The 9,645-nt window shown below is 47.6% G+C and overlaps 1 protein-coding gene and 1 pseudogene across 1 annotated transcript in view; one reads left to right on the plus strand and one right to left on the minus strand.

The window, feature by feature from the left end:
• LOC103082046 (zinc finger protein 550) overlaps positions 1-9,211 on the minus strand; it is a 15,580-nt gene extending 6,369 nt beyond the window's left edge. The window contains exons 1-3 of the mRNA XM_007457471.1: positions 9,185-9,211; positions 2,275-2,401; positions 1,114-1,209 (exon numbers count right to left, since the gene is read on the minus strand). Coding sequence (XP_007457533.1) covers positions 1,114-1,209; positions 2,275-2,401; positions 9,185-9,211 — 250 coding nt within the window. The remainder of the gene's footprint in view (positions 1-1,113; positions 1,210-2,274; positions 2,402-9,184) is intronic.
• On the plus strand, positions 3,805-5,698 carry LOC103088191 (atlastin-2 pseudogene; annotated as a pseudogene).
• Positions 9,212-9,645: the final 434 nt, after the last annotated feature.

Raw genomic sequence — 9,645 nt, forward strand, 5'->3', positions numbered from 1 at the left:
AACTTCAAGGAAGAAAGGCCCCTTTTCCTCTGAGTCTAGAAGTCCAGGAAAAATGCGTGATACCACCATTCACTTTGATTAATACAATTACATGGATACGGTAAGAACAGACCTTAGTTGACCCTCTCTATAGACCAGGCACTGTACTAAGCAGTTTTCTGCATTATCTCATTATACCTTCAAACAACCCACTCACATACAAACTAGCCTCGCTCTGACTTCCTGAGAGCAGGGTGAGTAGACAGAGGTCATACAAACCAAGCCCACTGGCTCTTCTCCTTCGGCCCAGAGCAAAACCACACTCTCCAGTCCTGAGCATACAGCTGCGGCCAAATGCCTAGTCCTTGCCTGTGGGATACAGCGGAGTAAAGTATGTGTGCATCTGGGTGTGACCTGTCCCTTATCCCTTGCTGTTTCCCCTCCACCAGCTGGATTATGCTGGACCAACCGTAGAGCTATACATTGACGTCAGAAGGTGCCTGGGTCTCTAGATGCAACTAGAGATTATCATACTAAGTGAAGTAAGTCAGAAAGAGAAAGACAAATACCATATGATGTCACTTATATGTGGAATCTAAAATATGACACAAATGAACCTACTTATGAAACAGAAACAGACTCACAGACATAGAGAACAGACTTGTGTTTATCAAGGAGGAGGGTGGGTGGGGAGGGAAGGAGTGGGAGTTTTGGATTAGCAGATGCAAACTATTATATACAGGATGAATAAACAACAAGGTCCTACTGTATAGCACAGGGAACTATATTCAATATCCTGTTATAAACCATAATGGAAAAGGATATAAAAAAGGAATTACATATGTGTATAACTGAGTCTTTTTGCTGTATGGCAGAAATTAGCACGACAGTGTAAGTCAACTGTACTTCAATAAAAAAAAAAAAGAGAAAATAAAAATTAAAAAAAAAAAGAAGAAGGTGCCTGGGTCTCTAAATAATGGTGTTAGCTGGCCAGCTGATGCACACTATACTTTGATGTGAGAGAAACCACCAGACCCCACAAAGGGGGTTTCACATAGAAGCTCAGAGGCACTGGTCCCCATGCATTCTCAAGGTTGCTGTGAACCCACCTGCCCAGCAGCTATTGGCTCCTACCTGGGCACATGCTACGTGGGAGGCCTCTCCTTCCCGTCCACAGCTCCTGCCCATGTTCCAGCAAGTGGATCGACTCTGGTTTGGGAACTGGATGCCCTGTGGATGGAGAAAAAAACAGGACGCAGGTGTTTTGATGAGAAGAATGAAACCCTTCCATCCTATCTGGGACTTCATGACAGGAACAAGACCATGAATGTAGCAGTTCCCAAAGTAAAGAAAATGTTGATCTGCGACTGGGAATCCAACAGCACAAACACCACTCCTGGGCTGCAACTGCTATAGAGGGTGGTGCTGTCTGTCTACACAGCACTACTTCCCTTAAATTTCATCAGTGGAAGCCAGCCCCATGCAGGGGCATGCCATTTTCACACACAGCCACGGGACCCTGGGAATACTCCAATAAAAAACAAAAAAACCCCACAACGCTGAAGTCACAATAATGGCATTAAGGTCCTAGCAAGTTCACATAGAAGGCTCAGGGCTGTGAGCTAGAGGCTGGTCCCTCTGTTGAACAGAAAAATTAGCCACAAAGGGGGCCATGGAATACTCACTCACACTGGTCTGAGACTTTCTCTTGACAACAATCAGGGTGCCAGACAGAGAAGATAAAAGGACTGGCTTTTGCAGGGTGTCCACCTGTGGTATTCCATGACATTCCTGTGCACCTTCTAAAATGATCTACTGCCCAGGGGAGGATCACGGCCCAGGCCTCAGAAAGCATGTGATGATGACATAGACATGAGGGGCCTTTGAACCAAGATTGTGCTGTTTAGGAAGATCCCTGGGTGGCACTGATGACAAATGCCATGTAGGGGTCTCCCTCACTCACCCACTCGTCTGAGAAAAGCCCTGTTAACTGGGCTGTGAGGACACCTGACATCACCAGGCTGGGCCAGTCAGCTTCCCTCCTGTGGAATCTGCAACAAGGACCTCAAACTGAGGCCCGAGGGTGCTGGGCACTGGAATGGGGGCTGGTGTTCAGAAGGACATTGTTTCTATCCCACCGATCACTGTTACAGACACAGGGAGACCAGGCAGGAGGAGAAGCGACCAGAAAAATGCAGGGCCTGTGGGGAGGAGGAAAGGTGAACCCTGTGACCTTGATCAGCCCAGAAACAAGGCGGGTGGGGTCCCCCACAGGTGTGAGAGCTAAGCACTTACCCAGTGAGACCAGGAGCCCACAGATCTCCAGCATCACCTCTTGGTACAGGGTCCTCTGATCCAGGTCAAGTTGTCCCCACTCCTCCCGGGTAAAGGTCACGGCCACATCCTTGAAGGTCACCAACACCTGGACAGTCAAACACAGGTAGTGGTGTTGGGCTTTTGCACTTGGATAGGATCAACCCTGTCACTCTGTTGCCGGTGAAGATGCAGAGAGACCCAGGCCTGAAACACTGAGGCCTGCTGATCGCCGAGTTCTGTGTTGGAAGCAGCCTCTGGATATAACGCAGCTGTGGCTGAGAGAAAAGCCTCCCGTGAAGGAAGCCACTAGAGATGACACAGACAATGGTGTTCCATGAGGACTGGGGGCAGATGGTACGTGCTCTGGGAAAAATGTTCATGATGATAATTCCAATAATGGTAACAGCAAAGTGACAGGTGCTGAGCCTCCCTGGTCCTCACGGTGCACCTGCCCCAGGCTGCGGTCTTCACATGCTGTGGTAAAGTGACTAAAGATCCCTCGCTCTGGAGCCAGATTTCTGGGGTTTGAATGAAGACTCTTAAATCTGACACTCGGGAATTCCCTGGTGGTGCACTGGTTATGAATCTGCCTGCCAATGCAGGAGACACGGGTTCGAGCCCTGGTCAGGGAAGATCCCACATGTCACGGAGTAACTAAGCCCGAGTGCCACAACTACTGAGCCTGTGCTCTAGAGCCCATGAGCCACAATTACTGAGCCCGCATGCCACAACTACTGAAGCCCATGTGCTCTAGGGCCCGTGCTCCGCAACAAAGAGAAGCCACTGCAATGAGAAGCCCATGCACCGCAATGAAGAGTAGCTCCTGCTTGCCACAACTAGAGAAAGCCCGCGCGCAGCAACAAAGACCCAACACAGCCAAAAATAAAGAAATAAATTTATATATATAAAAAAAATCAGACACTTGCTGGCAGTGTGATCATGGGGAGGACGACATCCCATTATTTCTCCAAGCATCAATTTCCACATCAATACAACAATCACTCCCACTATGCCAATTCTTAGAACTAAAGAGAAAATGTTCCCACACCAGATTCTGTGGAGTGCCTGGCCCAGTTAAGTGTTCAGTGTATTTTGTGACTTTCACTAATCCACAGCGCACAAGGTACATGCCATCGTCACCTCCATGTCACAGCCAGAGGCCTGAGGCTCAGGCAGTTCTAGAAAATCAACCACAACCTCAAATTTAAGGAAAAGTGGGGGAATTCCCTGGTGGTTCAGTGGTTAGGACTTCATGCTTTCACTGCTGAGGCCCCAAGCTCAATAGCTGGTCAGGGAACTAAGATCCTACAAGCCATGTCGTGTGGCAAAAAAAATAAATAAATAAAAGGTGGGGGCGGTGGCGAGGCAGTGCGGAGGTAGCAGCTGCACGAGGGGCTGCGGCGCCAGAGGCGAACCAGCAACCCAAACACCTGGGTTAACCACGTCTTGTCCACGACCGTCCTAGGTGAGAATTAAGAAGACGACGACCTAGTAAACTCTGATGAGGTTATGAAGAAACTATTTCCAGTACAGATTGTTCTTGCACATGAAGATGACCGTAATTTTGAGCTTGATGAAGAAGCTTTGGAGCAGATATTGCTACAGGAGCACATAAGAGATCTTCACATAGTAGTGGTGTCCGTGGCAGGAGCTTTTCGTAAAGGGAAATCATTTCTACTGGACTTCATGCTTAGATATATGTACAACAAGGATTCTCAAAGTTGGATTGGTGGAAACAATGAACCACTGACTGGCTTTACATGGCGAGTTGGTTGCGAAGAGAAACAACAGGCATATGTCTGGAATGAACAAAAGTGGCTGTGCTGCTAATGGATACCCAGGGTGCCTTTGACAGCCAGTCAACTATCAGAGATTGTACAACAGTGTTTGCTCTGAGCACTATGAATGGCTCTCTCCAGGTATATAATTTGTCTCAAAATATTCAAGAAGATGATCTTCAACACTTGCAATTATTTACAGAATACGGCAGACTTGCAATGAAAGAAATCTACCAGAAACCATTTCAGACATTAATGTTTTTGATTCGAAACTGGAGTTATTCTTATGAACATTCATATCGTTTGGAAGGTGAAGAACAATTCCTTGAAAAGAGATTGCAGGTAAGACAAAATCAACCTGAAGAGCTACAGAATGTAAGGAAGCACATTCACAATTGTTTCTCAAATCTTGGTTGCTTCCTTTTGCCACATCCTAGTCTTAAAGTTGCAACTAATCCTAGTTTTTTTGTGGCCTCTCCCGTTGCGGAGCACGGGCTCCGGACGCGCAGGCTCAGCGGCCGTGGTTCACGGGCCTAGCCACTCTGCGGCATGTGGGATCTTTCCGGACCAGGGCACGAACCCATGTCCCCTGCATCAGCAGGCGGACTCTCAACCACTGCACCACCAGGGAAGCCCATCCTAGTTTTGATGGGAGATTGAAAGATATTGATGAAGAGTTTAAACAAGAGCTTTGAAATCTGGTTCCAGTGCTACTTGCCCCAGAAAATTTGGTAGCAAAAGAGATAAGAGACGAAAGTCACTTGTAGAGATCTTGTAGAATACTTTAAGGCTTACATTAAAATTTATGTAAAAAGTCCATGCTTCACGCAACAGCTTAAGCTAATAATTTTGTTGCAGGAGCAGGAGCAAGAGAGAAAGTAGGCGGTGGGGACAAGCCTTACATTGCACCTTTAGATCTGGAAGCGAAAAACACCTGGATCTCAAGGAAGTGGCGATTAAACAGTTTCGTTCAGTAAAAAAAATGGGTGGAGGGCTTCCCTGGTGGCACAGTGGTTGGGAGTCCGCCTGCCAATGCAGGGGACACGAGTTCAATCCCTGGTCCGGGAAGATCCCACATGCCGTGGAGCAACTGAGCACATGCACCACAACTACTGAGGCTGTGCTCTAGAGCCCGTGGGCCACAACTACTGAGCCTGTGTGCTGCAACTACTGAAGTACGCGCCTAGAGCCTGTGCTCCGCAGCGGGAGGGGCCACCACAGTGAGAAGCCCGCGTACCACAACGAAGGGTGGCCCCCGCTCACCGCAACAAGAGAAAGGCCGTGTGCAGCGGCGAACACCCAACACAGCCAAAAATAAATAAATTTATTAAAAAAAAAATGGGTGGAGATGAATTCTACCGTCGTTATCAGGACGAGCTTGAGGCTAAAATAGAAACCTATGCAAATTTTATAAAGCACAATGATGGCAAAAATATCTTCTATGCTGCTCATACACCTGCCACACTGTTTGCAGTCATGTTTGCTATGTATATAATCTCAGGACTGACTGGCTTCGTTGGCCTAAACTCTATAGCCGTCTGTGTAACCTTGTCATGGGGTTAGCACTGAGGCCTCTTTGTACTTGGGCATATGTTACATACTTTGGTGAGTTCAGAGAAATTTGAACAATGATTGATCAGATTGCTGAAACACTATGGGAACAGGTATTGAAGCCCCTGGGTGATAATTTGACAGAGGAAAACATAAGGCAGTCTGTAACAAACTCTATCAAAGCAGGTCTGACTGACCAGCTGTCTCATCATGCCAGATTAAAGACTGACTTACAGTTCATCTCCTCATGGACTCCACTCTTTCTTCTTTTCATGCTTCCTGTACAATGAGAACTCAAATAAAAATAAACCAAAGTTTACAATCAACTGTAGAAGTAGTTTAGTATAACTGGCTTCACAGATGGCTGCCACAGAGTGTGAACTTGTTTGTTGGTTTTAAGCATTCTATTTATGGCTCCTAAGACATGAAGACTAACTGTGCATTAGTTTTCATGCACACTTGTGCCATGTTTAATTCTTTTTTTCCCCTTTTTACTTAATCTAATGTTAGTGAAATCTGTCTTATGTAAAGGATATTTCAGGGAAATATTTTAAGAAATCTATTTAGAGTCTCTTTAACAGAGTGTCCCATTGAAATTTTAATTTTTAGAGAAGTTATGAATCACTGTATCAAGAGTCAGATTGGAATGACAATGGAGCCTTTATTGAGCCACGACATTAAAAGTACATATTGCTTTACTGCCTTCAATACCAGTATTACATAAATGCATGTATCAGAAACTTCACAGAAATTACATGATAACTCTTGTAGCTAAGAAAATGACTCTGAGGTGTACATTTGTCTTGCCTTTTAAAATTTATAAACCTGTCCTAAAAGGAGATGCATATCTGGGAAACTGAACTGTCTTTACGCAGTTTAGCCTTCATGTACATAAAATATGCCATTAATTTTATTGGGGGAGAAATTCCAACCAAAAATTTTGCCTACAGCTATGAGTTAAGAGTATCTATACAGTGTGCAGCTTTTATTTTCTAAAATCGCAGATAGGGCATGTATATGAATTATAAATATATAAACACGATTTTGTATTAAAAGTTTTGTAGTTTATGACAAAATCTAGTTCTGTGGTAGGCTAATGAGTACAGTCACTGTGAAGGAATGTTTGTGGCTCATGTCAGTGTGTGAATGCAGAGACAATTTGAAGTTTTTGATATATTTGTGATATTTATCTTCTTGAGCACTGCAATCTCACCCCCCCCACCCCCAAGGGAATTCAATGGGAATGTTTATCATGACTTTGTCCTCTGTAGCATTTTAAAGTTCTTTCCTGTAATTTATTTTTAATACATAATTAAAATTTTGTTGTATATATATATATATATATATATATAGAGAGAGAGAGAGAGAGAGAGAGAGAGAGAGAGAGAGGGAGAGAGAGACAGAGAGAGGGAGAGAGGAACAGAAATGGGAATTGAACATCCAGCCAGCAAAAGATGGCACAGAGTTGCCAGAAGATGGGCAGGTGGGAGCAAGGGGTACCTTAGCTTGAATTAAAACAGCTAGGAAAAGACTGTCCTAAGAGGTGACAGTGATGCACAGGAAGGGTGGGGAGAGACAGCCCTGCAGAGATCTGGGAATAGGGCTCCAGATGAAGGAAAATGCAAGGGGAAAAGCTGCAAATTGGGCAGGAATTTTGCAAGTTCAGGACCTCCTGGCTGAGTGCGGTGAGTAAGGGAAGAAGGGGAGAGGAAGAAGCATGGAGGAAGTCACGGGGCAGATCCAGTACAGGCCTGTGGGCCACAGTGCAGGAGGTTGTACTTATTATGAGTGTGATGGGAGCACCTGAGTGGCAGACCCATTCATTCATTTAACCATTTATTGAGTGCCCTTTACAAGCCCAGGCTGTTCTAGGTCTTGGCAGAGAGCAACAACAGGCACTCACAGTCCATGGCTGGAAAGAGATGCTAAACAAGCAACGATATAAATGAGCAAGACAATGTCAGAGGGACCCAAAGATTCCAAAGTCAAGAAAATAGAGTTTCTCTTGTGGTGCAGTGGTTAAGAATCCGCCTGCCAATGCAGGGGACAGGGGTTTGAGCCCTGGTCCGGGAAGATCCCAAGTGCTGCACAGAGCAACTAAGCCCATGCAGCACAACTACTGAGCCTGAGCTCTAGAGCCCGTGTGCCACAACTACTGAGCCTGTGAGCCACAACTACTGAAGCCCGCACACCTACAGCCTGTACTCCACAACAAGAGAAGCCACCGTAATGAGAAGCCCACACAACCCAAGAGTAGCCTCCGCTGGCCACAACTAGAGAGAGCCTGCATGCAGCAACGAAGACCCAACACAGTTAAAAATAAAATAAATAAATTTTAAAAATAAAAAATAAAGAAAAAAGGAAAGAAAATAGAGCGAGAAGACAAGAGGTCACAGTCTGCTTTCGACAGGGCACCAGGGAAAGCCTGTTTCAGGACAGCACACTGGACTGAGTCTGAAATAAAGTGAGGAAGGAGCCAAGTGAATGGGAAGTTAACAAATAAGACAAGTCCTGACAGCGATCAGGACTATGATGAGGGTACTCAGGGCCACGGCTATGAAATTACCCAGGACCTCTTGTGTTTTCATGTCCAAACGGACACCACACTCCTGCACACTATCACCACTTACCATATGTAACTGAGCCTCAAACAGGAAAACAGATTCAATGGTAAGCCAGTTCCACTGGCTGTAAACTGAAAGACAAATTCCTTGGCCTTCTGGGCGCCCTGCCTGTCCTGACACCTTTTCTGTCCTAGCAGGGCTGCAATCCCCAAGCTGCTGCAGGCTACTCCTGCCTCTTCCCCACCCCAGCCCTTATCTTTGTAGTGGTTACACAGCTGGGAAGCCCAAGGGTCAGATTCCCCCAGGGATGAGCCTCTAAGATCAACAAAGGCTCAGGAGGCACCTCCGTGGAAAGAGAGCCAGAGCGATGCTCCCTGCACCGTGCTGTACTCGGGGGGATACACGTCACTTATGTGGTTTTTCTAGTTCCCTCAACCCAGTTGGAGGAACTTTAGCATAAAAGCCAAGGACAGGGACTTCCCTGGAGGTACAGTGGTTAAGACTCCGCGCTCCCAATGCAGGGAGCACGGGTTCCATCCCTGGTCGGGGAACTAGGATCCCGCATGCCTCACCACGCAGCCAAGAAAAACAAAACAAAACATAACCAAGAACAGCAGGGAAAGCTGCTCAAGGTCCTAGACTCGGGAAGGGGCGGGGCCGCAACACACAGAAAGGTCTCCGGACTGTGCGGCCTGCGCTCCTCCCTAAGGGTCCTTCCACGCCAGCGGTATGGGGTCAGGGGGATTCGAGAAGCCACATCTCTCCCTACCACACAGCGCCCCACTCACTAACTGACAGAAATGGGACCCTCCGTGTGAAGCCCCTAACCTGGATTCCCACCCGGAGCACAAGCGACCCCATCCCGAGGCTCCGACAAACAATGCCCTGGGGAGGACAAGGTGACGACTCACAGGACACCACCATCCTGCACAGCAGCGCGCCTCGGCCACGTGGGTGGGGTCCGAGCGGGCGTGGCCTGGCGCACCGTCCACTCACCTGCGCCGGGGTCATCAGCGCCGCCATCTCACCGCGGGGAGTGTAGGACCACGTGAGGGCGCCGGAGACCGGCGGGTCCAGCGGACTTAGCTGACCCACCCGCAGGTCGTACAAAGGCGCAGGTGGGCCCTCCAGGCTGTCCTCCCCGCTCCGTCCCGACGACCCGGGTAGAAGTCACCTAAGATAGAGACACAACTGCCCCATCACGAACAAACGGCCTCCCTGGCGACACAGGAAGTCCCACTCCTGACAACGCGAGCCACTAACGCCAGTTTTCTGTGACGTCATCAGAGCGGCGCTCACAGCCATTCCGCGGAGCATAGCCTTCAGGGTAATGTAGTTCTTGTCCAGCATCCGCTTGGGAATGGGAGTCTGCTCCTTGGAGCCAGTGTTCCAGAGGCGGGAGACTGGAGCTGGCAAAGGGCCTACAGAGGCTCCAACGAAGGAGGCGAGGCATTGGA

The sequence above is a fragment of the Lipotes vexillifer genome, unplaced genomic scaffold (genome assembly GCF_000442215.2).
Source record: "Lipotes vexillifer unplaced genomic scaffold, Lipotes_vexillifer_v1.1 scaffold995, whole genome shotgun sequence".
NCBI classification, from domain to species: Eukaryota; Metazoa; Chordata; class Mammalia; order Artiodactyla; family Lipotidae; genus Lipotes; species Lipotes vexillifer.